This window comes from Polyodon spathula, chromosome 48 (genome assembly GCF_017654505.1).
Source record: "Polyodon spathula isolate WHYD16114869_AA chromosome 48, ASM1765450v1, whole genome shotgun sequence".
NCBI classification, from domain to species: Eukaryota; Metazoa; Chordata; class Actinopteri; order Acipenseriformes; family Polyodontidae; genus Polyodon; species Polyodon spathula.
The window spans coordinates 1,804,563-1,832,288 of NC_054581.1; the positions used below are offsets into that span (position 1 = coordinate 1,804,563).

Genomic DNA, 27,726 nt, shown 5'->3' on the forward strand with positions numbered 1-27,726 from the left:
ATACATCTGTGGCCAGATGTTTTGCATCTCCCTTAGAACAAACTCATTTTCCTTCGTAAAGTCGAATGAAACCTGCTGAATAATGTTACGTTAACTGAATTACACTCCGCTTTGTAGTTTTACCATACAGCTGTGTTGGCTTGAAAAATGTTTCGAAATCTAACATGAAATATCACTGTACTGCTGTTGTGGCTTCCGCTAGACTCTTTGTGCGATTGTCATTTTGCAGTTTCTTTGATTACACAATGTTGAGTGAAAGATCTAAATTGTGTTCACGTAGTTTTTGGGATGGTAAGTCAGCCCGGTCAACACTTCTCGCTGTACCAATTCTAGTCAAAGAAAACGCCAGTCACAAAGAAGCGTTTACATGCAGGCTGTATCAACTGATGCAAAACATTTCATTTGAATGGATCTGCAGCTGTGACCACAAGTTTTGCATCACCTAGAATTTTCGGATTACGACATAAAAAAAAACCAAAAACTGATAGGAACATAATTTAGTTTTATTATTTAACATCATGTAATCAAAAAAACTACAACATGATCGTGCAAAAGTCTATCAGAAGCTGTAATAGCAGCACAGTAGTAATTTCATGTTAGATTTCCAAATGTCACAAAGCAGCGTGTAATTTCGATAATGTAACATTATTCAGTGAGTTTCACTCAACTTTACCAAGGAAAATTAGTTTGTTCTTGAGTGTGCAGCCTTATGATTCAACTTCGAAAGACTAAATCGCTCAATTTGTTCAACAGGTGCCAAAAAAAAGCCCCAAAACAACACCAGTTGTGTAAACTAATAGGCACTGTTGTCTCTTTCTGGTCTCCTCGTGAACCCTCTGAGCGGGCAAGCGGAGAGCAGAGGCAGACTGTCAGCCAGGCTGAAACAAGTTGTGAAATTGTCACAGACCCGCTGGCATCTTTAATGCCCCCCTCCACCCTCCCCCTGCTGGGTCCATAATTGGATGCTAGCTGGGGTCACCCCAGGTGAATATTTTCCGTCTGAAGAGGCTGAAGGGCCTTCTTCCCTGATTCCTGTCCCCTTGCATTATGTGTCCTTGTAGCTGCTAGTCTGAGCGTTTCTCACCAAGAGCTGTTCCTCGCGAGAGATGAGCAGCGGGGGGGGGGGTGCTGACTGGGGCATTGCTGCGCTGCAGAGATGAATTGATTAATCAGTCATTGATTGCTGTGACATCTCGTTAAATGATTCATTGATCGCCATGACATTTCGTTATAGAATTAATAGACTTCATTGAGGGGAGCTCTGAACCCCAGGACTGGGTGCAGCAGCAGCAGGGCTAGTGTGAGTTACAAGCCCTGGTATGACCCTTTGATAACCCCTCAAATTTTCACATGTACCTGATGTGGGTAGTGTGTGTGTGTGTGTGTGTACGCGTGTGTGGGTGTGCCTTCGTGCGTGTGTGTTACAGCTCTGGGGTGTGTGTGTGTGTGTGTGTGCGTATGTGTTACAGCTCGGGTGTGTGCGTGTGTGTTACAGCTCGGGTGTAGTGTGTGTCACTGATGCGCTGTGTTGTTTTGCTTTGTGTTTTTTTCTTTAGATAATCAGTTCAGGATGTCGATTCTGGAGCGACTCGAGCAGATGGAGAAGAGAATGGCTGAGATGACAGCATCTAATCAGCAGCAGCAAGCAGCACTCAGGGAGAAAACGCACCTCCAGGTACACAGCAAGGGGGATTCAAAATGTGCTTGTTTTAAAAAAAAAAAAAAAAAAAAAAACTGTTCAGTTTGTCGGATTTTAAATTTTCTAGTATTTCTAGAGGCGTGTCCTGATTCTGTAGATGCAGCCAATAAAAATTACTCTCCTCCTTCTTCCTCTTCTTCTCCTTCTTCTTCTTCTTCTTCTTCTTATTCTTCTTCTTCTTATTATTATTATTATTATTAGTAGTAGTAGTAGTTGTATTTTTATTGTTAGAATTATTATTTATATATATTTTTTTATTGTTATAATAGAAATAGCCGCAGAGTGTTTCATTTGATTTTAACTAGCTTATAAAAATATGTGCTAACTTTGAAAACCATGACTAGGAGCATAGGTCCCAGACTGGTCCTATGGGAGAGTGATCTCCACTGACAGGCAGGGGGGAGCCTCGTGACCTGTCAAGCAGGATTAGCCCTAAGCAGGGGCTCAAGGGCTCAGGATGCAGTCAGGGCATTAACCCAGCGAGGCACAGTCGCGGAAACATCCCTGCATTAGGCTGCTATTAGCTCTGAGGCTCCGAGGAGAGATGCAGGCAGAGATAAGCGCACTGTGCTACCGAAGCAGAGCTGTCAGATCCCTCCTCTGACTTCTTACTGACCCTTCTGAGCACCAGCGGACTGCTGACCAAGGCTTTCAAATTCACTGTCCCAGCAAACGTCATCTCGGCTAAGCAGCCCTTTTAAAAATACTCTCGCTTACGTCTCGTTCGTTTTCGTTCGCTGAGGTCGAGTTAGCGCTGATTAGCGGCGCTTTTAAAAGCCCTGCCCTTCCCTCTTATTGGCGCTAGCAGGGCTAACCTCGAAGCTTTAGCTAAGGCTCTCTTGCCTCTTAGCTTTCTTATAGCAGCTGTGTCTTAAAGGATCCCAGTGGAGGACTCCAGAGCGGCGCATCCAGTAAAGGCGTTCTGCGTCGTGTGCAGGATGCGCCCTATAGCCTGGAGATTGCAGGTTCCAGTCCAGGCTGTGTCACTGCCACCGTGCCTGGGGGCTCCTAGGGGGCGGTGGTGCATAATTTGCTGAGCGCCGCCCAGGTAGGGAGGGCTCAGGTCGGCAGAGGAATCCACGGCTCACCGCGCATCAGCGCCCCCCTGTGGCTGATAGGGGCGCCTGTGGTTCTGCAATGGAGCTAATTCAGTACAGTCTAGCACAGAGAACTCAGCGCTGTACTGGGGATCTGAGAGCAGCTAATTCAATACAGTCTAGCATAGAGAACTCAGCGCTGTACTGGGGATCTGAGAGCAGCTAATTCAATACAGTCTAGTATAGAGAACTCAGTGCTGTACTGGGGATCTGAGAGCCAGCTAATTCAATACAGTCTAGTGTAGAGAACTCAGTGCTGTACTGGGGATCTGAGAGCAGCTAATTCAATACAGTCTAGTGTAGAGAACTCAGTGCTGTACTGGGGATCTGAGAGCAGCTAATTCAATACAGTCTAGTGTAGAGAACTCAGTGCTGTACTGGGGATCTGAGAGCAGCTAATTCAATACAGTCTAGTGTAGAGAACTCAGTGCTGTACTGGGGATCTGAGAGCAGCTAATTCAATACAGTCTAGTGTAGAGAACTCAGTGCTGTACTGGGGATCTGAGAGCCAGCTAATTCAATACAGTCTAGTGTAGAGAACTCAGTGCTGTACTGGGGATCTGAGAGCAGCTAATTCAATACAGTCTAGTGTAGAGAACTCAGTGCTGTACTGGGGATCTGAGAGCAGCTAATTCAATACAGTCTAGTGTAGAGAACTCAGTGCTGTACTGGGGATCTGAGAGCAGCTAATTCAATACAGTCTAGTGTAGAGAACTCAGTGCTGTACTGGGGATCTGAGAGCAGCTAATTCAATACAGTCTAGTGTAGAGAACTCAGTGCTGTACTGGGGATCTGAGAGCAGCTAATTCAATACAGTCTAGTGTAGAGAACTCAGTGCTGTACTGGGGATCTGAGAGCAGCTAATTCAATACAGTCTAGTGTAGAGAACTCAGTGCTGTACTGGGGATCTGAGAGCAGCTAATTCAATACAGTCAAGTGTAGAGAACTCAGTGCTGTACTGGGGATCTGAGAGCAGCTAATTCAATACAGTCTAGTGTAGAGAACTCAGTGCTGTACTGGGGACAGATAATTCAGTATGGCGCCTGGGCTTGTTAACTGTGGCTGTCCAAGCTTGTAGTAAAACCTGGAATGGGTGAAACTGCTGTGCAACAGGAGTCTTGTTTCACCTGTCGTGATGAGGTGTTGTGGCATGCTGGCTGCTGAGTTGACATGGAGTTGATGTTTTACATAATAGCTGTCTCAGAGACTGTGAGTCAGTGTCTGTCCTTGCAGGCAAGGTGTTAATGAAAAGGCAGGGTGGTGTGGTATGGGACAAGGTTAAATATTTTCCGGGAGGTGTTTATGACAGCTGTCTGGCAAATGTTCAAAGATCCCACAGCCAGGATTATATGCATTTAGTAAATATATATATGTATGTGTGTGTATTCGTACACAGCTCAGGTTCACACATATTTCATATAGATGCTGACTCAAAAACGGCATAGGATATAAAACGGCACAGTCTTTGTTTCAACCAGGCTGAGTTAAAGGCAAACCCAAGCCCGCTTGCTTGCTGTTTGCAGAGACTGGGTGGGTTGAACACTCAGAACGGCTCAATTCTATCCTTCATTCATTTTAGATTTGATGTTCAAGAGAGTAAAAAGCAAGCGGCAGCGTTTTACATCTTAAAAAAACCCAATTCTTTATTAGTAAAAACAGGAAACATGACACATTCTGACAGTGCATGTCTTCAGCACGCGTTGAAGATCATATATATTAAGATCAGTTGCTAAATTTCAGTGCATTCACACTCAAACTACACGTTAAGATTTACACTTTTAAATATGACTTTTCATTCTCACTCCTTTTTCCCCCCCTCTCTTTCCTCCCTCTGTCTGACTTTTTCTCGCTGTTTTTTTTCTTCCTCTCTCTCCATCTCTCTTTCCCTCCCCTTCACTCTTTCTGTCTCTCTCTTGTTCTCTTTGTCCGTCTTGCAGTACCACCTTCACAAGCACTAGAGTGATTTTTACATTTAAAAAAAAAAAAAAAAAAAAAAAAAAAAAAACACAGTGGTTCACTTAATGTTAAAAACCTGGCAAGTCTTTGCTGAAGCTGCAGGTGTGTGTGTGTGTGCCTGTGTGTGTGTGTGTGCATGCGTGTGCGTGCGCTTAAAAGAAAGGGCTGTGGTAGGGAGTGACGTTGGTTTAATCCAGCCTTGACATCACACACACCCTAGAAGCAGTCACTCCTGATGCTAATTTTAAAAAGACTTGCAAATTGGCCAGCGCCCCCGGGGGTCTCCGATTCAATCCGCCTGGGCGAGGGGCCCGAATCCCCCCCCCCCCCCCTCGCATTTATAGCCAAGGCCTCTAGTGTCATCTCCCCGCTAGCTATTTATACGGTAGGGAAAAGAGATGAGAGGGGAGAGTGGAAAAAGGGAAGGATTTGCAAAGTGGATTTGAAGAGCCTTGCCTGGCTGCCAGCTGACTGTTTTGCTGGAAAGAGAGAGGAGAGGAGAGGGGAGGAGAGGAGGGGTCTATCTAATCTTTCCGATGTGGGTCAGTGGAAAATACTTGAAGTTCAAGTCAAGGTCCCTTAACCTAACACTTCCATCTCTCTTAGAATATGTACTGTATGTGTGTGTGTGTGTTTTTCTGTACTTATAAGGATAGTATTTCTGTAAGCAAGTGTGGCAATACTTAATGCCCTCACAAGGTTTAAAGAATGTATTTATTTATTTATTTATTTTTAATTTAAGTAACAGGTTTCAACACTTTGATTAGTGTATGGCCAGCGCAACACCTCTCCGTTTACTTTGACTTGCCTTTAATTGGGGGGGGGGGGTCTTGCTTCCAAGATTTTTCCATCTCATTCACTCTCTATTTAATGTCATTAAGCGGTCTGAAAGCCCGCCTCTCGTTCACACATTTCTTCCATTTTTATATTCATGCAAACGATAGACGAGTAAATAGAGCAGCTGTGCAAGCTGCGATTCTGACCCGAATCGAGAGTTACCAAGCTGCGATTCCAACCCGAATCGAGTTACCAAGCTGCGATTCTGACCCGAATCGAGAGTTACCAAGCTGCGATTCCGACCTGAATCGAGAGTTACCAAGCTGCGATTCTGACCTGAATCGAGTTACCAAGCTGCGATTCCGACCCGAATCGAGAGTTACCAAGCTGCGATTCCGACCCGAATCGAGAGTTACCAAGCTGCGATTCCGACCCGAATCGAGAGTTACCAAGCTGCGATTCCGACCCGAATCGAGAGTTACCAAGCTGCGATTCCGACCCGAATCGAGAGTTGCCTTGCTGTTGGAAACCTTGCTTGCCCACAAAGTTCAGTCGGCTACAAGGAACCGGCTGAGCATAGACAGACTTGAGTGGCTTCCTCGCGCTCGTTCGTAAAATTTTCCGGAGTTCTTATTTTCGTCTGCACCTCACAGCTGCTGCTATATCTTTAGCCGAGAAAGCGATCCGCAAAAACCCGCTGTTTCTTCACTCGAAACAGCAAGTCAGCCTGATCGACACCAGCCACCCTCGATTGTCAACACCTGATTTCTGTGGACAAGCGAACAATCAGCTCATGCAGCACTGGTTTTTTTTTTTTTTTTTTTTTTTTTTTTTTTTTTAATGATTTTAAACTCCTGTTTTAAGACCCGTCTTGTCTTGTGTCTCAGGCGGCAGACTCCTTCGAGGAGCGCATCATGGCGGTGTGTGAGAAGATGATGGCCCGGCCCTGCTGGCTGCGTTCAGAGAGGCTGCTTCACGAGACCAGCTTCAGAGGGATGACTCTGCTGCACCTGGCGGCCGCGCAGGGCTACGGGAGGCTGATCAAGACCCTCATCCGCTGGAGGTACCCCCGCAACCTCCCCCCATCTCCCCCTCCGACTGGCCCCTCCATGGGGCATGCTGCTTGCGCAAGAAGGTAGCTACCGCAAACTGCAATTTGCAACCAGTCTTTCAGTACAAACAGGTCGGAAATCACACAAGGAACCGATGCGTAAAAATTTGTGTGTAGATGTCTGGTGTCCTCGCTGCTGTTGTTTTCATTACAGTGCAAACCGGCCCCTGTTTCTCCATGTTAACTAAACTTGTGTTACTGCCTTCCTTGTAGCGTTACTGATGCTCCGAATTGTGTGACTTCCCCAGTGGATAATTGTAGGAGGAGCACTCTTTGGCGTCTTGCTTTCTGTCTGAGTGTGAACGTTTTGCTTTGTGCCTTCATCAGTGTTATTGAAACTAGAAGAGACCGAGTCAAGCAGACCAGCGTTTGGGCTCTAGTGCCTTCATCAGTGTTACTGAAACTAAACTGAGTCAAGCAGAGCAGCGTTTGGGCTCAGTGCCTTCATCAGTGTTACTGAAACTAAACTGAGTCAAGCAGACCAGCGTTTGGGCTCTAGTGCCTTCATCAGTGTTACTGAAACTAAACTGAGTCAAGCAGAGCAGCGTTTGGGCTCTAGTGCCTTCATCAGTGTTAATGCAGGGGGTTAAACTATTTTCCTTTTACAAATCAATGCAAATTGCACTTTGTAGTAAATACCTTGCTGAGTGCATGTTGTATATCTGCGGCGCATGTTGTGAACAAAATGTGTCAAAAAACGGTTAACTGAGCTAATGGATTGTTGGCAATGCAAACCGTAATGGCTTCCACGATGTCGTATAACATGAGTGGTGCGATGCTTGAGATGTATCCCAACTGAGCTATTTCATTCAGCAGTGCCACCCGTTCCAGGTTTTAACACAAGCTTGATTAACCCCAGTGTGTCTAGGTAACAAGCTCAGGTCGGTACTAAACTCGCAGTAAAACCAGGATTGGATCAAACTGCTGTGCAATGGGTCCTATTTCCATCCCTGAGATTTCATTTGAATTAAGCTGTTTCTTCACTCGTTCGCTCTGAATGGTGAATCCAGCGACCCTCGTCTGATTGTCAGCATCTGGTTTCTGCGGAGTGCTCCGTCCCAACAGTGGAGTAGACAGTTTGTGCAGTTCTGCCACACAATCGAAACTCACTCATTCACTCCATCAGATTTTATAAAATCAGACAGATAGACACACACACACACAGAGACAGACAGACACACACACACACACACACAGAGACACACAGACAGCTAGACACACACACACCAGGACTGGAGGTCAGCCATCGTTGATCTTTAAATGTCTTCATGATTGTGACTTCTGTGCTTTTCCAGAATAATCAATCAAAACCTGTATTTATCCAGAATGAGTCAATTGAGAACCAGTTCTCATTTCCAGTGACCTGGCAAGAATCTCGCTATACCAGCACCACAGCAAACAACATGAAACCCAGTGAATAAGGAGTAAAATAAAAACACAACACAATCAAACATCAAACTCGGCAGCCTCCGAACCGTTCCAGTTTTAAATTTTGTTGAAACTCCTTCAGATGTCAAACCCCAGGGCACTACTGCAGGCATTGTGGAAAGCGCACTGAAGCAGACTTTGAAGGTTTACAAGTGGAAAAAGCTGTCAGGATGCTAACAGTTATTTAAACGGTTGCAGCAACGCAAGGGGGGACGGGGAGGGGACGTGCCAGTGCTATATTCCCCCCCCCCCCCCCCCCCCCATAGTTTTAACACCAAGGAGAGGACCCCCCCCCCCAGAAAGTCTCATAGTTTTAACATGCTCCGGAGTTTCAAGGTTGCTACGAGGTATGCCCAGAGTTCACGCAACCAGGCTTTTTCAGCCCCTGGAGGCCGCTGTGCTGATTTGAGGCTGTTTTTTTGTTGTTTTTTTGTTTTTTTTGCAGGAGCGTGAATCCGGAGAGTCTGGATTTAGAGCAGGAAGTGGACCCCCTGAATGTAGATCACTTCTCCTGCACACCGCTGGTAAATACAGCCGACCTCAGCTCTCTCTGACTCTGCACCCCTCTATAGCACTATTATTATTACTGATTTTATTATTAATTGCAATCACATTCTTCAACTAAAGTAAATCTTCTCCCCTGCTGATCCCCCGTTTAGTGTAAGAAGTATCCCCCCCCTCGCCCCCCACGCCCCACTCTTCTCTCCGTCTCTCCCTCTTCCTCTGCTTTCACTCCAATCTGCTTTCACCAATCTCATGCCTCTCTCTTTTCACTCTCTTCTCTCCCTCTCACCTCAATCTCTCCTCCCTCATCCCCCCTCACCTCAATCTCTCCTCCCTCATCCCCCCTCTCCTCTATCTCTCCTCCCTCATCCCCCCTCTCTTCTATCTCTCCTCTCATCCCCCTTTCCTCTTCTCCCTCTCTCATCCCTCACACCCCTGCCTCTCCCGCTCTCCTCTCTGTCCTCACTCTCTCCTCTCAGATGTGGGCCTGTGCGCTGGGTCACCTGGATGCCGCGGTGCTCCTGTACCAGTGGGACCGGCTGGCCCTCTCTATCCCGGACTCGCTGGGCAGGCTGCCCCTGTGCGTGGCTCGATCCAGGGGGCACGTTGGGCTGGCCAGCTGCCTGGAGGATCTGGAGAGGCAGGAGCAGGGGCTGAGGGCCAGGGAGGAGGAGTCAGGAGACTGGAGGCAAGAGCCAGGACAGGGGCCGGTGTGGCCCGACGCGGAGGGAGGCATTGGGAGTTCTGGGAGCACTGTTGCGGAGGGAGGCTGGCCGCACTGGACTGGGCACCCCCTCGAAGGGGCAAGGGTTTCCTCCCCACTCTCCACCAGCCCCGATACAGGTAAGTGGTCAGAGTTGTTCAGTTGAGCTAAGCAGTATTGAATTAGCTGGCTCTCAGATCCCCAGTACAGCACTGAGTTCTCTACACTAGACTGTATTGAATTAGCTGCTCTCAGATCCCCAGTACAGCGCTGAGTTCTCTACACTAGACTGTATTGAATTAGCTGCTCTCAGATCCCCAGTACAGCACTGAGTTCTCTACACTAGACTGTATTGAATTAGCTGCTCTCAGATCCCCAGTACAGCGCTGAGTTCTCTACACTAGACTGTATTGAATTAGCTGCTCTCAGATCCCCAGTACAGCACTGAGTTCTCTACACTAGACTGTATTGAATTAGCTGCTCTCAGATCCCCAGTACAGCGCTGAGTTCTCTACACTAGACTGTATTGAATTAGCTGCTCTCAGATCCCCAGTACAGCACTGAGTTCTCTACACTAGACTGTATTGAATTAGCTGCTCTCAGATCCCCAGTACAGCACTGAGTTCTCTACACTAGACTGTATTGAATTAGCTGCTCTCAGATCCCCAGTACAGCACTGAGTTCTCTACACTAGACTGTATTGAATTAGCTGCTCTCAGATCCCCAGTACAGCACTGAGTTCTCTACACTAGACTGTATTGAATTAGCTGCTCTCAGATCCCCAGTACAGCGCTGAGTTCTCTACACTAGACTGTATTGAATTAGCTGCTTTCAGATCCCCAGTACAGCACTGAGTTCTTATACTAGACTGTATTGAATTAGCTGGCTCTCAGATCCCCAGTATGAGTTCTCTACACTAGACTGTATAATTGTGCTTTATATATACAGTATGATATATATATATATATAAGCTGGAAATAGATTCTATATAGACTGTATTATTATGTTATATATATATATATATATATATATGAATTATGGCTATCTGATTAAAAGGGCCGCACTTGTGCGTGTCTCGCTGTCGATTTTATATTTTATTTACATGTATTGTATGTATGTATGTATGTCTCCCATATATATATATACCTCCAGCAGCCCCCCGTCCCCCTCCGATCTCTCCTCTGCCCCCCTGTCCCTCTCCTCTGCCTACTCCAGCAGCTCTTTCCCCAGGGAGTCCTCCTCGAGCAGCCCCGACTCCGACCCCAGCCCCACGGAGCAGGAGGTGGCCATGGAGATCTCAGAGCCGGGGAGGGGGTTCGTGCAAGGGAAGAGCCTGCCCACAGACTCCCTGCAGGATGCTGGGGGGGACCGGGGGAGGAGGGAACAGCCTCCACCGCACCTCCCTGCGTGGTACCTCCAGGAAGAGCCGGCCTCTCTCCAGACCAGGGCCTCGAGTCTGCACTGCGGGCCGGCGGAGGCTTCCTTTCTCATGGAGTACGAGGCCAGCCTGATTGGGAGCGGGAGGGGCCACCCCCATGGGTTTGGGGAGCTGCAGGTGAGACACTAGAGGGCGTTGTTTCATTGCAAGTGCGAGACCCCCTGGATGCGGAGCTGTTGAGCTACAGCGAGAACGTGGAGAACGAGGAGTGCCTGCCCGCCGGCGAAGTGCTGCAGGTGAGACACTAGAGGGCGTTGTTTCATTGCAAGTGCGAGACCGCACTCATATCAGTGCCAGAGACAGGTGCACAGATTCATTGATAAGAAAGCGCGGCACGAACCTGTTGTTCTGTTTTTCTGATTGAGCTGTCCACTGAAATGAGGGCGCTGACACGCAGGCCAGGGGTGTTGGCGTTGACTGGGCTGATGGACCATTTTGAATTGATCACGCGCTGTGCATCCCCGTTGATTTAAAACCTGATTAACAAAATGTTTAATTGAAGCTTGAAAAACTAAAGCCATGACGATCAATAGTCGATTAATTTCCACCCCCTCTCCCTTCTCTGCGTCCCTTCTCTCACTCCTCCCTTCTCCTCTCCCCTCTCCTCTCCCCTCTCAGAGGGCAGGTTGACTAACCTCACCCTTGCTAGCCGCTCATGCGTCCACTTCATAAGACCCCTCGTCTCTCCATCTACCCCTCTCCTGATCACCCTGGCAGAGCAGATCATAAAAGCCACTCCAGACCGGATCAAGCAGGAAGACTTCGGCTCAGCGGAGACGCCCCTGAAGGAGCGCCAGGACAACACCCCTGTCAGAGAGGGCATGCCCTGGCTGGCCAGCTACCTGGAGAACATGGAGCAGCTGCCAGCACTGACCCAGCACAGGTAGGGCTGGAGCACACCACCGTACACTGAGATACACAAAGTGAGATACACACTGAGAGACACAAAGTGAGATACACACTGAGAGACACAAAGTGAGATACACACTGAGAGACACAAAGTGAGATACACACCGAGATACACACTGAGATACACAGAGAGACACAAACTGAGGTACACAGAGATACACAGAGAGACATACTGAGACACAGAGAGATACACACAGAGATACACACAGAGACAGATACACACTGAGACACGCACACAGAGAAACACACAGATATCACTGAGACACGCACACAGACACACAGAGATACACAGTGAGAGACACAGAGAACACACCTGAACCCAGCCCATGATGCACACTGAGATACACTGGCAGATACACACCGAGAAAAACCCCTTGAGACACACAGAGAAACCACACTGAGATACACGAACTTTAGAGAACACACACTGTGAACACACAGATACACAGAGAAACACACTGAGATACACAGAGATGCACACTGAGATACACACAGATACACAGAGAAACACACTGAGATACACAGAGAAACACACTGATAATACACAGAGATGAAACAGCACTGAGATCACACAGATACACAGAGAAACCCCTGAGACACACAAGAGTAAGAGAAACACACTTTGTGAGGATACACAGAGATGTCACACTGAGGAATACAGACACACGTGAGAAAACACACTGAGAAACACAGAGAGGAACACAACTGAGAACTAACCGAGAAACACACTGACGATACACAGAGATGTCACACTGAGATACACAGAGAACACTACACAGAGACACACACACACAGACACACAGAGAAACACACTGAGATACACAGAGAAACACACTGAGATACACAGAGATGCACACTGAGATACACACAGATACACAGAGAAACACACTGAGATACACAGAGATACACACTGAGATACACACAGATACACAGAGAAACACACTGAGACACACACAGATACACACTGAGAAACACACAGATACACACTGAGATACACACAGATACACACTGAGACACACTGAGATACACAGAGAAACACACTGAGATACACAGAGACACACTGAGACACACAGAGACACACAGAGATACACACAGATACACAGAGAAACACACTGAGACACACAGAGAAACACACTGAGATACACAGAGAAACACACTGAGACACACTGGGCTCCATTCTTTTATTTCAGTTCCCATTCCTTTATAAAATGAATCCCTGATTTCCATTCACTTTTTAATCAGTTCCAATCCCTGCCTTTTGAAGGACTTGAACTTGAATTGGCACTTGGACTAAAAGACTAGACTTGATTAGACTTGAAACTCCCTCCAGCCCTGCTGCTGCTGCTGCTGCTCGCAAGCGTGGAGTTCAGAAAGTAACAGAAACTCTTCACTGTGTGGTTGTCAGTGCACAGTGTGTGTGAATGGAGGTGGGAACAGATGGCGCTGTGTGCATTTCATTTAGTTTCAGAGCAGACCTTTTTTTTTTTTTGTTGAATTTGTACTTATTATTTATTTAAGTTATTTTTTGGGGGGCGGACCAACCTTCGCTTTATGTATCCAAAATGGTTTCCAGTTAAACCACGAGAAACTAAGTCAGCAAGACAAAGCAAGCTGGCAAAGGCAGATCTGCTTGACTCAGTTTCTTATGGTAATTTTAAGAGTTACCAAGGATACGATAACCCCGCCCCCCCCCCCGGACAAATGAACCAGTTTTAGGGTTATTATATTTATTTATTTCCATATGCCATTTCGTTTATATTTCAATCCGATCTTTTATTTTCGCATGCCGTTTTTTTTATTTGTTTTTCAATTTTTTTTTTTTGTTGGGGGTGGGAAGTGCAATCAGTTGTAAGCTCTCCCTCTCCTTCAGATCAGTACCACGTAGCCTTGGGCGCCCACCCCCGCCCCCCCCCCTCCTCCTCCTGCTCCCTCGAACCCGTGTCTCAGCCCCGTTCACTCTCCTCTCAGCGACCTGGTCTTTGACAAGCTGGACGTCCCCACCACTGCCGACTGGTCTGAGTTCCTGAACGCCTCGGCTGGTGGGAGAATGGAGAGCGAGTTTGCGCTACTGACGCTGTCTGATCACGAGCAGAGAGAGCTGTATGAGGCAGCACGGATCATCCAGACAGCCTTTCGCAAGTACAAGGTACCGAGACAGCTAACCTGCACTGCAGCTCAACAGCACCCATGACTGCTTCCAGCAGACACTTGCGATAGCGTTTCGATCGCGTCGTGTCAAATAAAAGATCCACGATTGTGTTTGTATACCCGTTGCACAGCAGAGCTCTGCAGGGCGCTTGTTGCAGGACCCTCGCCCCTTGCACCTTGGCGTTCGTTCTGCAGTCCAGTGCAGTGCAGTTCACGTTTCTATAGCGCCTTTCATCACAAGGATCCCGAAGCGCTTCACGCGCAAAAAAAGAACAGTAAAACCATTCAGTTAAAAACAGTCTAAAAAAACCCAGAAATTGTATAATGCCTACCTCTGCGTTACCATGCTTTTTCTGTGCACAATTACACTTTGCTGTGCTTTTACTGTGAGAAACTTGTGTAAGGGTTAGTTTACCCTGTTTTTTAATATGCTTTGCCATACTTATGTTACAATGCTTGCCTATGTGTTACCATACCTCTCTGTGCTTTACAATGCTTCTCTATGCTTTACCATACCTCTCTGTGCTTTACAATGCTCCCCTATGCTTTACCAGACCTCTCTGTGCTTTACAATGCTTGCCTGTGCTTTTACTGTGGGACGCTTTTTTTGTAAGGGTGAGGATTCTGCCGACACTTCCTGTTTTCCAGTGTTGTGTACCAGCCAGGGTTCTAACCCAGCTGCTGTGTTGACCTCTCCCCTCAGGGTCGAAGGTTAAAAGAGCAACAGGAAATGGCTGCAGCTGTGATCCAGAGGTGCTACAGGAAGTACAAGCAGGTATGCGCAAGTGGTGCATGTCTGTGCTTGAGAACGAAAATCAAACCAAAAAAAAAAATCAATTAAAAAACCTATCAAACCGGAAAACGTTTTCTGTACTGTTTAAAAAAAACAAACTGTATTTAATGAATCAGCAAAACAAAATGAAAAAAAAAAAAACTTTTATTAAGTTAGCTTATTAACTTTTTGTGTGCTTATTGTGTGTGCATGTACCATCGAAATGTGGTGTGCACACACCACGCACACATGTGCGTGCGTGTGCATGCGTGCGTGCGTGCATGTGTGTGCGTGGGTGCATGTGTTTGTGCGTGCGTGTTTGTGTGTTTGTGTGCGCGTGCGTGTGCCTTGCCGGTTGTCACAGCTTCCGAGAGAGTTCACACTAACCCAGGCTGACCTTCCCCGTTCTCTCTCCCCTCTCTTGTCTCTGCTAGCTAACATGGATAGCTCTGAAGGTAAACTCATTCATGATTGTCTCTTTAACTGTCTTGTGCTGACCATCCCCTCTGCCTGTCTGTCTCGCTGGCTGCTGTTCTTTACCCATCCAGCATGAACTGCTGGGAGAGATTTTAGACCATTTTCATTGGTAATCAAGTCTCAGTCTTTAATTTTTACCTAAAATACCCCCCCCCCCCCAAAAAAAAAAAACTAACTGTGAATAAATTTAAGATATTAGCACACATTACTGTAACTAATACAACTACAAATAACATAATTTGGTGGAGATATTTTATTTAACATCGTGTAATCAAAGAAACTACAAAATGATATCGCAAGTGTCTTCTGGAAGTTCAGTGGAGTTCTCTTTCCTATAGACCTCTATACAGCTCTGCAGTGTTGAGTGGAGTTCTCTTTCCTATAGACCTCTATACAGCTCTGCAGTGTTGAGAGTGGAGTTCTCTTTCCTATAGACCTCTATACAGCTCTGCAGTGTTGAGAGTGGAGTTCTCTTTCCTATAGACCTCTATACAGCTCTGCAGTGTGGAGAGTGGAGTTCTCTTTCCTATAGACCTCTATACAGCTCTGCAGTGTTGAGAGTGGAGTTCTCTTTCCTATAGACCTCTATACAGCTCTGCAGTGTTGAGTGGAGCTGTCTTTCCTATAGACCTCTATACAGCTCTGCAGTGTGTTGAGAGTGGAGTTCTCTTTCCTATAGACCTCTATACAGCTCTGCAGTGTTGAGTGGAGTGTTCTTTCTCTTTCCTATAGACCTCTATACAGCTCTGCAGTGTTGAGAGTGGAGTTCTCTTTCCTATAGACCTCTATACAGCTCTGCAGTGTGAGTGAGAGTGTTGAGTTCTCTTTCCTATAGACCTCTATACAGCTCTGCAGTGTTGAGTGGAGCTGTCTTTCCTATAAACCTCTATACAGCTCTGCAGTGTTGAGAGTGGAGTTCTCTTTCCTATAGACCTCTATACAGCTCTGCAGTGTTGAGAGTGGAGAGTTCTCTTTCCTATAGACCTCTATAGTGTTGAGAGTGAAGCTCTGCAGTGTTGAGAGTGGAGTTCTCTTTCCTATAGACCTCTATACAGCTCTGCAGTGTTGAGAGTGGAGTTCTCTTTCCTATAGACCTCTATACAGCTCTGCAGTGTTGAGAGTGGAGTTCTCTTTCCTATAGACCTCTATACAGCTCTGCAGTAAGGAGAGTAGAGTTCTTTCCTATAAACCTCTATACAGCTCTGCAGTGTTGAGTGTTCTCTTTCCTCTAGACCTCTCCACACCTGTTCCTCTGTCTTTCTCTCTCTCTCTCTGATTTGCTTCTCTCATCTCAAGAGAAATAATAACCTCTCCTCCACATTGTCGAGGACGTCACAACTACGGCGCTCTCGAGAGAAGGTCTCGAGACTCATTGGGGTCAACGAGACCTCTCTCTCTCTTTCTCCCTCTGTCTCCCTCTCCCTCTCTCCCGGCAGTACGCCCTCTACAAGAAGATGACTCAGGCAGCCATCTTGATCCAGAGCAAGTTCCGCAGCTACTACGAGCAGAAGAAGTTCCAGCAGAGCCGGCGGGCAGCGGTTCTGATCCAGCAGTACTATCGCAGCTACAAGTACGAGAGAATGAAGCAGGGCCACCGGTCCGGGGCCAGCATGCAGCAGAAGATGAAGTGAGTGTGGAGGATATGAGGGGTGAGAGGGGAGGGGGGGAGGAGGAGGAGGAGGAGGAGAGAGTGGCTCTCCTGATGTGTGTTGTGTCTTCCAGGGGATCCTTTCTGACGAAGAAGCAGGACCAGGCGGCTCGGAAGATCATGCGATTCCTGAGACGCTGCCGGCACAGGTACCCACCAGCTCCATCACTGTCCCGCTACCGTCTACTCTCCTTACCTCTGCTCTCTCCTCTACTCTCCTCACCTACCGTCTACTCTCCTTACCTCTGCTCTCTCCTCTACTCTCCTCACCTCTCTCCTCTACTCTCCTCACCTCTACCCTCTACTCTCCTCACCTCTACCGTCTACTCTACCTCACCTCTCTCCTCTACTCTCCTCACCTCTACCGTCTCTCTCACCTCTACCGTCTACTCTCCTCACCTCTACCGTCTACTCTCCTCACCTCTGCCGTCTACTCTCCTCACCTCTACCGTCTACTCTCCTCACCTCTACCTCTCTCCGTCTACTCTCCTCACCTCTACCGTCTACTCTCCTCACCTCTACCGTCTACTCTCCTCACCTCTACCGTCTACTCTTCTCACCTCTCTCCTCTACTCTCCTCACCTCTACCGTCTACTCTCCTCACCTCTACCGTCTACTCTCCTTACCTCTGCTCTCTCCTCTACTCTCCTCACCTCTACCCTCTTCTCTCCTCTACTCTCTCACCTCTCCCTCTACTCTCCTCACCTCTACCGTCTACTCTCCTCACCTCTACCGTCTCTCTCCTCACCTCTACCGTCTACTCTCCTCACCTCTACCGTCTACTCTCCTCACCTCTACCGTCTACTCTCCTCACCTCTACCGTCTACTCTCCTCACCTCTACCGTCTACTCTCCTTACCTCTGCTCTCTCCTCTACTCTCCTCACCTCTCTCCTCTACTCTCCTCACCTCTACCGTCTACTCTCCTTACCTCTGCTCTCTCCTCTACTCTCCTCACCTCTACCGTCTACTCTCCTCACCTCTGCTCTCTCCTCTACTCTCCTCACCTCTACCGTCTACTCTCCTTACCTCTGCTCTCTCCTCTACTCTCCTCACCTCTACCGTCTACTCTCCTCTACCTCTGCTCTCTCCTCTACTCTCCTCACCTCTACCAGTCTACTCTCCTCACCTCTACCGTCCTACTCTCCTCACCTCTACCGTCTACTCTCCTTACCTCTGCTCTCTCCTCACTCTCCTCCCCTCTACCGTCTACTCTCCTTACCTCTGCTCTCTCCTCTACTCTCCTCACCGTCTACCGTCTACTCTCCTTACCTCTGCTCTCTCCTCTACTCTCCTCACCTACCGTCTACTCTCCTTACCTCTGCTCTCTCCTCTACTCTCCTCACCTCTACCGTCTACTCTCCTCACCTCTCTCCTCTACTCTCCTCACCTCTACCGTCTACTCTCCTCACCTCTCCTCTCTCCTCTACTCTCCTCACCTCTACCGTCTACTCTCCTCACCTCTACCGTCTACTCTCCTCACCTCTACCGTCTACTCTCCTCACCTCTACCGTCTACTCTCCTCACCTCTACCGTCTACTCTCCTCACCTCTACCGTCTACTCTCCTCACCTCTACCGTCTACTCTCCTTACCTCTGCTCTCTCCTCTACTCTCCTCACCTCTCCCCTCTACTCTCCTCACCTCTACCGTCTACTCTCCTCACCTCTCCCCTCTACTCTCCTCACCTCTACCGTCTACTCTCCTCACCTCTCTCCTCTACTCTCCTCACCTCTACCGTCTACTCTCCTTACCTCTGCTCTCTCCTCTACTCTCCTCACCTCTACCGTCTACTCTCCTCACCTCTCTCCTCTACTCTCCTCACCTCTACCGTCTACTCTCCTCACCTCTCTCCTCTACTCTCCTCACCTCTACCCTCTACTCTCCTCACCTCTACCGTCTACTCTCCTCTCTACCTCTACTCTCCTCACCTCTACCGTCTACTCTCCTCACCTCTACCGTCTACTCTCCTCACCTCTACCGTCTACTCTCCTTACCTCTGCTCTCTCCTCTACTCTCCTCACCTCTACCGTCTACTCTCCTTACCTCTGCTCTCTCCTCTACTCTCCTCACCTCCTCTACCTCTACTCTCCTCACCTCTACCGTCTACTCTCCTTACCTCTGCTCTCTCCTCTACTCTCCTCACCTCTACCGTCTACTCTCCTCACCTCACCTCTACCGTCTAATCTTCTTACCTCTCACCTTCTCTCTCTCCTTTCTCCTTCCCTCCCCTCTCCTCTACCTCTCTCTCTCCTACTCTCCTTACTTCTCTACTCTCCTCCTCTCACCTCTTCTACTCTCCTCTACTCCTTTCCCTCTCTCACCTCTCCGTCTACTAACTTCTCATCTCTCCTCTACTCTCCTCACCTCTACCGTCTACTCTCCTACCTCTCCGTCTACTCTCCTCACCTCTACCGTCTACTCTCCTCACCTCTACCGTCTACTCTCCTTACCTCTCCTCTCTCCTCTACTCTCCTCACCTCTACCGTCTACTCTCCTGTACCGCTAGAGCACTCTAGTGTGGAGAATGGAATTCTCTACTCTCCTCTACCGTCTAGAGTGGAGCTCTCTTTCCTATAACCTCCCCGACTTCTCCGAAGTCTCTGGAACTGGCATCGCCTCGCTAGTCGCCTCTCTACAGGCCGGCCCGCCCCGCTCTCTCTACTCGCATATGGCCGACTCCTCTACTCTCCTCACCTCTACCGTCTACTCTCCTCACCTCTACCGTCTACTCTCCTCACCTCTACCGTCTACTCTCCTCACTCTGTTTCTCGTCTACTCTCCTCCGGCTTCGGTGATTATGAGGGGAGATTCAGATGACGAGTAGTGTTGAGAGTGGAGTTCTCTTTCCTATACTGCTAGAGCGCTCTGCAGCGTGGAGAGTGGAGTTCTCTTTCCTATACCGCTAGAGCGCTCTGCAGTGTGGAGAGTGGAGTTCTCTTTCCTATTCTGCTAGAGCGCTCTGCAGTGTGAGAGTGGAGTTCTCTTTCCTGTCCCCTCTGCTAGAGCCCTCTGCAGTGTGGGGAGTGGAGTTCTCTTTCCTATACTGCTAGAGCGCTCTGTAGTGTGGAGAGTGGAGTTCTCTTTCCTATACCGCTAGAGCGCTCTGCAGTGTGGAGAGTGGAGTTCTCTTTCCTATACCTGCTAGAGCGCTCTACAGTGTGGAGAGTGGAGTTCTCTTTCCTATACCGCTAGAGCGCTCTGCAGATGTGGAGAGTGGAGTTCTCTTTCCTATGCTGCTAGAGCGCTCTGCAGTGTGGAGTGGAGTTCTCTTTCCTCTCTGCTAGAGCGCTCTGCAGTGTTGAGAGTGGAGTTCTCTTTCCTCTACTGCTAGAGTGCTCTGCAGTGTGGTGAGTGGAGTTCTCTTTCCTTTACTGCTAGAGCGCTCTGCAGTGTGGAGAGTGGAGTTCTCTTTCCTATACTGCTAGAGCGCTCTGCAGTGTTGAGAGTGGAGTTCTCTTTCCTATACTGCTAGAGCGCTCTGCAGTGTTGAGAGTGGAGTTCTCTTTACCATACTGCTAGAGCGCTCTGCAGTGTGGAGAGTGGAGTTCTCTTTCCTATACTCTGCTAGAAGTTCTCTTTCCTCTGCAGCGCTCTGTGTTGAGAGTGGAGTTCTCTTTCCTATACTGCTAGAGCGCTCTGCAGTGTTGAGAGTGGAGTTCTTTTTCCTATACTGCTAGAGCGCTCTGCAGCGTGGAGAGTGGAGTTCTCTTTCCTATACTGCTAGAGCGCTCTGCAGTGTGGAGAGTGGAGTTCTCTTTCCTATACTGCTAGAGCGCTCTGCAGTGTGGAGAGTGGAGTTCTCTTTCCTATACTGCTAGAGCGCTCTGCAGTGTGGAGAGTGGAGTTCTCTTTCCTATACCGCTAGAGCGCTCTGCAGCGTTGAGAGTGGAGTTCTCTTTCCTATACTGCTAGAGCGCTCTGCAGTGTGGAGAGTGGAGTTCTCTTTCCTATACTGCTAGAGCGCTCTGCAGTGTGGAGAGTGGAGTTCTCTTTCCTATACTGCTAGAGCGCTCTGCAGTGTGGAGAGTGGAGTTCTCTTTCCTATACCGCTAGAGCGCTCTGCAGTGTGGAGAGTGGAGTTCTCTTTCCTATACTGCTAGAGCGCTCTGCAGTGTGGAGAGTGGAGTTCTCTTTCCTATACTGCTAGAGCGCTCTGCAGTGTGGAGAGTGGAGTTCTCTTTCCTATACCGCTAGAGCGCTCTGCAGCGTGGAGAGTGGAGTTCTCTTTCCTATAGACCTGCTAGAGTGGAGTTCTTACCGCTAGAGCGCTCTGCAGTGTGGAGAGTGGAGTTCTCTTTCCTATACCGCTAGAGCGCTCTGTAGTGTGGAGAGTGGAGTTCTCTTTCCTATACCGCTAGAGCGCTCTGTAGTGTGGAGAGTGGAGTTCTCTTTCCTAAACCTCTATGCAGTGTTTTGAGAGTCAATCAAAGCCTGTCCCTCTGTTGCCCCCTGCAGGATAAAGGAATTGAAGCAGAGCAAGGAGTTGGAGGGCTTGCAGAAGAGGGGTCTGAGCAGCTAGAGGCATGCTAGGACTGCACTGGGATTGTCATCTACTGCACGGATATTTACTGCTTTTTAAAAATACTGATTCCTCGGGAGAACAAAAAGGGCGGCTAAGCCACTGACCAAGAGGGGGAGACAGAGAGAGATGTTTACTCATCCTTTTTTTACGCAATCCAAAACAAAAACAAAAAAAAAGTGCTTTTTTCTATTTAATGAATTTGTGAATGAATTAATGTTTGACTCTACTTCAGTCTTAATTAAAAAGAAGGAAAACAACTTTGGACCGAAAAGGAAGCTACAAACACAGGCTGGAGGAATTGTGAAACGAACAGGGTGCTGGCAGACGTTTCCACTAGAAGTCTTTCTCAGTGTCTTCAATCGAATTCAACGAAGCCTCTTTTTAGCACTTCCAGACTCAGCCCTGGTGAATGTTGAGTAGCAACAGACCCTTTGCAGTTTGCGCACAGCAGTCTCTGTAGACCCTGTTGATAAGATGACAGGGTTTATGCTTTGCTCTGTCGCTGTGCTGTGCTGTGCTGTGCTTTGTTTATCCGTGCCCTTGCTGTTGACTTTTGTATATTTAGAGAGAGAGAGAGAGAGAGAGCCCTCTAAGCTGCTGGCTTTTAGTACAAGGTTCAAATCTGTTCAAAATGCCTTCAGACAGGAACACGCAAGTTTCTGTTCTCATTCCTTATTGGGGGGGGGGGGGGTCTGTTTCTTTTAAAGAAAATCAAAACCAGCCCTTTCTGAACATCTGCAATCTATTATTAGGTCGTGCTGCCATCTGCTGATTTGAAACTGCAACTGCAACAGAAAAAAAAAAAAATTCAAAGTTTTATCACCTAGAAATTCGTGCTGCCATCTGCTGATTTAAATATATATATATATATATATATATATATATATATATATATATATATATATATATATATATCTTTTTATTTAGATCTTTTATTTAACATTGTATAATCAAAGAAACTACTAAATGATATCGCAAAAAAAGTCTGTACCGAAAGCCATAATAGCAGTACAGTAGTATTTCATGTTAGATTTGCGAAATGTCACACTTTTCAATTTTTGTCAGTTTTTTATTAAGTGTATAGGAAAGCTACGCAGCGGTGTGCGATTCAACACGCTAACATGATTCAGCAGGTTTCATTCGACTGCATGAAGCAGAATCAGTTCATTCTGTATAGAGGGTGATGCAAAGCTTTTAGCCAGAGCTGTAGAACAGTGCCTCACAGCAGAGGTGCTCTGACCCATAGAAACATCAGCCCTCTACCCTCAACTCCACATGCACTTTGAGAGGCTAGCTCAGTGCTGACAGCATACACTGCACTCAACCTGCAGCTTCAACGAAATGGGGGATCACAATACAATCGAACAATGACCTGTGTGAAAGTAATTAATACCAACGTTATCTTTAATCACTTTAGTTTAATATTATTAAGAACGTAGGAATTACAGACCCAGATAAACTCGTAAAAGCGAGTCCAGCATGCACAATATGCACACACTAAAATCTGCTGAAAATTGTGTGTGTGTGTATATATAGATATACATTACACTACTGTAAATTTGATTAGCACTGATTTCCGGACTGGTGTCTCCTCACACAGTCAGCTGGTACTCAAGTGAGGGATGGAAGCTCCAGTTGCACAGCAGTGTGATCCAGTCCAGGTTTTACTACCAGCTTGATGAGCCCCAGTGTGTCTAGCTAACAAGCTCAGGTGTGTCTTTATTATTAAACTCGCAGTGAAACCAGGAATGGATCAAACCGCTGTGCAGTGGGAGTCTTGATTCCCATCCCTGCTGATACCCCATTCCCGTTGAAAGCGACTGGGGAAGCAGCTGGTTTTTCTCAGCCTGTTACGGAGAGCAGCAATCCGAACGAGTCCAAGCAGCTGTTATCTTCCTTTGTTTCCACTGGAAAGGCCGCATCAGCAGCATTAGCACAGCTTGAATTATGTGAGAGAGCAAGTGCTCATCTCGGTATCTTTGTCCTGTTTTCTGATCTCCTAGTCTAGAGAAGCGAGCAGGGAGTAAACAAATTAAAAAAAAAATCTCGAGGTAGGTTTTAAAAAGACAGCATACTGTAAATACTGTAAAATACAAGAATTGCTGCTGATAATATAAGGTAAATTAAACCAAGCTTGCTTAATACTAAGAAAATATTATTATTATTATTATTATTATTATTATTATTATTATTATTAATGCATGACCTTTATGCAAAAGGGAGTTGTGTGATACAAAATAATATTGAAAACAAAGCTGTTTATTAACTATTTATATACTTTTGCATGGAGTTCGTTTGTATAAATTTGCATTAATAAAATAAATAAATAATACTAACAATAACAAACAAACAAAAAATACACTACACAGAATGCCGAAAATTAATAAGTAATAGTGAATGGTTTTGTTTTTGTCTTTTTGGTGTAAAATGGTTTCTTGCTGAGTCCTGCTCCATTTGTCTCGGTTGCTACTGTTTCAATATTTCATAATAAAAACTGAAATTAAGACACATGATGTTTTGTGGTGGTCTCGCTCTCTTTCCCCCAGGATTAATCACAGGATGACCATGGATAGGTAGGCTGAAAAATATTGAGGGGAGAGGGAGTCATGACAGAAACACATCTCTAGCAGACAGACTCAGTTGTCTATTAAAAGCCTGTGCGGTCCAGTGGTTGAAGAAATGGGCTTGAAAGCAGGAGGTCCCAGGTTCAAATCCCAGTTCAGCCACTGATTCACTGTAAGCAAGTCACTGAACCTCCTTGTGCTGCGTCTTTGGGGTGAGACGTTGTTGTAAGTGACCCTGCAGCTGATGCACAGCTCACACACCCTAGCCTCGTATCTTGTAAAGCGCTTTGTAATGGTGCTCCACTATGAAAGGCGCTATATAAAGATATTATTTTATTATTATTATACCTGCTCAGCCAGCTGCATTGAGTACTTTGTAGCGTTATATTGTAAAAGTCCACACGACTCCTAGTAATACAATTACTTGGTAATATTATACATCTCCATGTGTTGCTGTAGGGGTCTGATCACAGCCACGCCACACCAATGAAGGGATCAGAGGGCTTCATAATTTGATTTTAACTATTTTTTGTATCCACTTTAATGCTTTGAAATTATCCAAATTAAGATATATAATAAATATCAGATATATATATATATATATATATATATATATATATATATATATATATATATATGTGTGTGTGTGTCTCAAAACAGAGAGGGGTCTGTTCATATAAGATGAGAATTTGTCCTACAACTGATGTCTGCAAAGTAGGAAAAACGACCTTTTAAAAATGACCTTGGTAAATCTGAAGGGAATTCTTCAGGCACCTTTCACAGAAGGACTACGCTGACCAGAATGCATTGGGATGATGAGAGGTGGGGGCAGTTGAAGAGCCTCAATCGTGCTAATGTGCATGCAGTCCAGATTGTGACTCCAAGCTATAAAACGTTAGTGAATAGATTTTCTTTGCAGGGATAAGTACCACAAACGCCTAGGAAAATCGGTTCACTGCAAACAGGACTCCAGATGTAACGCTCTCTGGGGAAGCTCAATTAAAACACGCACACGCATTTTGAATGCAAATGTTACGTGTAGTTAACGTGACCTGCCGACCGAAAATGCTAGACGCCTAATCCCTTTAAGAGACCCCGGTGCGCCTGCGCCCTCCCTTTAAGGCGCGGGTTTCCGCGGCGCTTCACTCTGTGAAGATGGCGGACCTCTTGGGTTCAATTTTGAGCTCTATGGAGAAGCCTCCGAGCGTCGGGAGCCAGGAGAGCCGGCGAAAAGCCCGAGGTACGGACCCAGCCGCGCCTCACGGCTTTACAAACGCTTTAACTTCCCTTCCCAGGACGCGCTCAGCTCTGAGGCGGCTTTAAAGCTTATATTTTGCGGGCAGAACCCGGCGGCCGCTCCCTCTCTTCAACCGACGGGATGCACCCGCCTTCCTCGCGTTGCTATTGGTCGGGTGTGGAACGTATCCGTGGCGTTGGTTGGCCAACACCTCTGCCAGTCAGCTGGGGTCATGAATATTAATACCTTGGCGTCAGGCCCGCCTTTGCTGCAATGTTATTGGTCCGAATGCGCTGTTGTAGAAAGTTGATTGGCTGTTTGTTAGCAGTATGTTAATTTAGTTTTAATATTAATGATTTTTACTCCTTACATCATAATTGCGTAGTGTTTGTTGAATATAAAGGAAAACCATTTTACTATATGTGAATAAAACAAATAAAAAGGTGTTAATCACTTTTTACGAAATACAGGTAGTTTTTGCCGCCTTTATAACATGGAAAAAATAAACTGGACAAAAATATTCAGGAGTTTACACATAAAACACTGCCGTTGTGATTAGTGTGGGTGTTATATATATATATATATATATATATATATATATATATATATATATATATGATATAATATTGAGCAACACAAAAATCGGCAACTTCATATAAAGTCTCCCAAAGCGACCGGCACGCTTCATTAACTATGATAAAGTACAAATAAACTCTGCGTGGTTGTACTGGCTTGTAAGAGAGCACGCTGGGGAGAGGGGGTGACCCCCCCTTTAAAAAACAACACAACCGGGTACACCCCCCCTTTAAAAAACAACACAACGCCTAGAACCGTTTCAACAATATCAAATTGTGTTTTATAACTTAGAAAAGCACTTCTGATTTGTTGTTGTTGTTTTGCAGGTGTTGGTGTCTACCTGCAGTATATTTATTTATATTTTTTTTTACTTCTTTCTCGTTAATCTAGAGCAAGCTGCCCGCATGAAGAAAATGCAGGAGAACGAAAAGAGAAAGAAATCGGAGTTCAGAAAAAGGGTACAGTTACTGAAAGCGGGGTACCGTTTGTAATCGGGTCCAGGGCTATTGCCCTACTATGGTCGAGGACCAAGGGGCGGGGCGGGGGCGTGGCTTGGATCACAATTCTCAGTTTTTGGAATCTTTTTAAACTCCTCCGCTTCCAGTCCCGTAGGAGCTGGACCAGTTCAGCCAGCCTGGCTTTATAGAAGCTCATAGAAGTGGAGAACCAGCGCCGTCTAGTGGTCAGCCACATCAGAGCAGGATTGCTGGTTTTGTGTTTTGTTTCCCCCCCCCCCCCCCCCCAGCTGACCCTGGGCTTCGTTTTCCTTGCAGATGGAGAAGGAGGTGTCGGAAATCATCCAGGACAGCAAACTGCAGAAGAAGAAATACCCTCCCATGGGCAAGATTGAGAGAAGCATCATGTGAGCATCCTTTTCCAAGGCGTCCGTTTTTCATTACGTATGTGGCTAGGGGGAGGGACTACAAAGCGCTGGTGTGTGATTCAATACTTTAATTATTAATTGTTAATTATTCAGCAGGCTTCATTCCACATTGGGAATAGCTCATTCCAGAGGGTGATACTGCAGAACTTATGGACCCAGCTCTAGGTGGCGCTGTGCACCTGACTGGTGTCTTTTCATTTAAGCTTGTGTACGATTGGACCAAGTCCGCTGTCGTCTGGTGGTGTTCGTCGTCAGTGGGCGGGAGTGCCTGCTGTGTGAGTTGGGACACGATCTTTGCAGTGTTAAAGTTGGCTTGTTAGTGGATTGCTGACTGGTTCATGCAAAAAGAAAGACGCACACACATAGACACACACGGAGGCAGTGGGAGGCTGGTAATGTCTGTTTTGTTTGCAGTCACGACGTGGCGGAGGTCGCAGGGCTGACATCGTTTTCGTTCGGGGAGGAGGAGGAGAGCCGGTACGTCATGATTTTCAAAAAGGCAAGTGTGTGTGTGTGTTTGTTTTTTTTTTTTCTGCCACTTGTTTTTGCAGCTTGAAAGCCATGGCTGGTTCTCATACCTATTCTCATGCCTTTTAATATCCATCTGTTGGACTCTGTAAAAGCCACGGACAGTAGCTATTTAAAGAACTACACAGAGTTCAAAATGCAGACTTTTAAAACGCCGTTGCATCTGTGATTTGCTCAGGGTCACACACACACAGGGAGTCAGAGGCTGAGCCGGGATTTGAACCTCCTGGTATCAAGCCCCCTTTCTTTATCCCGCTCTCCTCTCCCCATCCCTGCAGGAGTTCGCCCCGTCAGATGAGGAGCTGGAGGCGTACAGGAGGGGCGAAGCGTGGGACCCGCAGATCGCTGAGGAGAAGCGCAAGCTCAAGGTGTGATGGGGCGGCCCTTTTTAACACTCTTTTTTAAAGGGGGTATCAGCTGGGGGCGGTAAAGGCAAACAGACGATTTGCAAAAGAGGTTAATGTTACAGCGAAGGCTGGAAAGAATGTTTTATTTTTTTAATGTCGCTTTGGTTGTACGTCCTGCGTGTGCAGTTTGATGCAATTGTGATGCAGCTGGGTGAATATTCGAATATTCAAGCTGGTAGTAAAACCTGGAATGGAGGGTACCTGCTATGCAACGGGAGTCGTATTTCCATCCCTGAGATTTGTAACCTATAGTAAATTAGGCTCACTTTTTCCCTGATTTGTAGGTTTGCCATTAAGACTTGTAATGTTTAAGCGATGGCTAATTGTTAAACGTTTCAGATCT

At 46.8% G+C, this 27,726-nt stretch overlaps 2 protein-coding genes across 3 annotated transcripts in view; both read left to right on the plus strand.

The window, feature by feature from the left end:
• The window catches only part of LOC121306484 (calmodulin-binding transcription activator 2-like), a 43,113-nt gene extending 21,099 nt beyond the window's left edge, over positions 1 to 22,014 (plus strand). The window contains exons 11-23 of the mRNA XM_041238204.1: positions 1,557 to 1,675; positions 6,417 to 6,592; positions 8,514 to 8,592; positions 9,052 to 9,431; positions 10,491 to 10,729; positions 10,864 to 10,954; positions 11,414 to 11,596; positions 13,591 to 13,768; positions 14,474 to 14,545; positions 14,977 to 14,997; positions 16,456 to 16,646; positions 16,742 to 16,816; positions 21,122 to 22,014. Of these exons, the coding sequence (XP_041094138.1) occupies positions 1,557 to 1,675; positions 6,417 to 6,592; positions 8,514 to 8,592; positions 9,052 to 9,431; positions 10,491 to 10,729; positions 10,864 to 10,954; positions 11,414 to 11,596; positions 13,591 to 13,768; positions 14,474 to 14,545; positions 14,977 to 14,997; positions 16,456 to 16,646; positions 16,742 to 16,816; positions 21,122 to 21,185 (1,868 nt within the window). The 3' untranslated portion in view covers positions 21,186 to 22,014. The remainder of the gene's footprint in view (positions 1 to 1,556; positions 1,676 to 6,416; positions 6,593 to 8,513; positions 8,593 to 9,051; positions 9,432 to 10,490; positions 10,730 to 10,863; positions 10,955 to 11,413; positions 11,597 to 13,590; positions 13,769 to 14,473; positions 14,546 to 14,976; positions 14,998 to 16,455; positions 16,647 to 16,741; positions 16,817 to 21,121) is intronic.
• A 2,858-nt stretch (positions 22,015 to 24,872) lies between these two features.
• The window catches only part of spag7 (sperm associated antigen 7), a 7,516-nt gene continuing 4,662 nt past the window's right edge, over positions 24,873 to 27,726 (plus strand). The window contains exons 1-5 of one of the 2 annotated variants that reach the window (XM_041238277.1): positions 24,873 to 24,992; positions 25,956 to 26,023; positions 26,339 to 26,427; positions 26,863 to 26,947; positions 27,255 to 27,344. In XM_041238277.1, coding sequence (XP_041094211.1) covers positions 24,908 to 24,992; positions 25,956 to 26,023; positions 26,339 to 26,427; positions 26,863 to 26,947; positions 27,255 to 27,344 — 417 coding nt within the window. In that variant the 5' untranslated portion in view covers positions 24,873 to 24,907. The remainder of the gene's footprint in view (positions 24,993 to 25,955; positions 26,024 to 26,338; positions 26,428 to 26,862; positions 26,948 to 27,254; positions 27,345 to 27,726) is intronic. The other variant, XM_041238276.1, reaches the window with a different exon arrangement.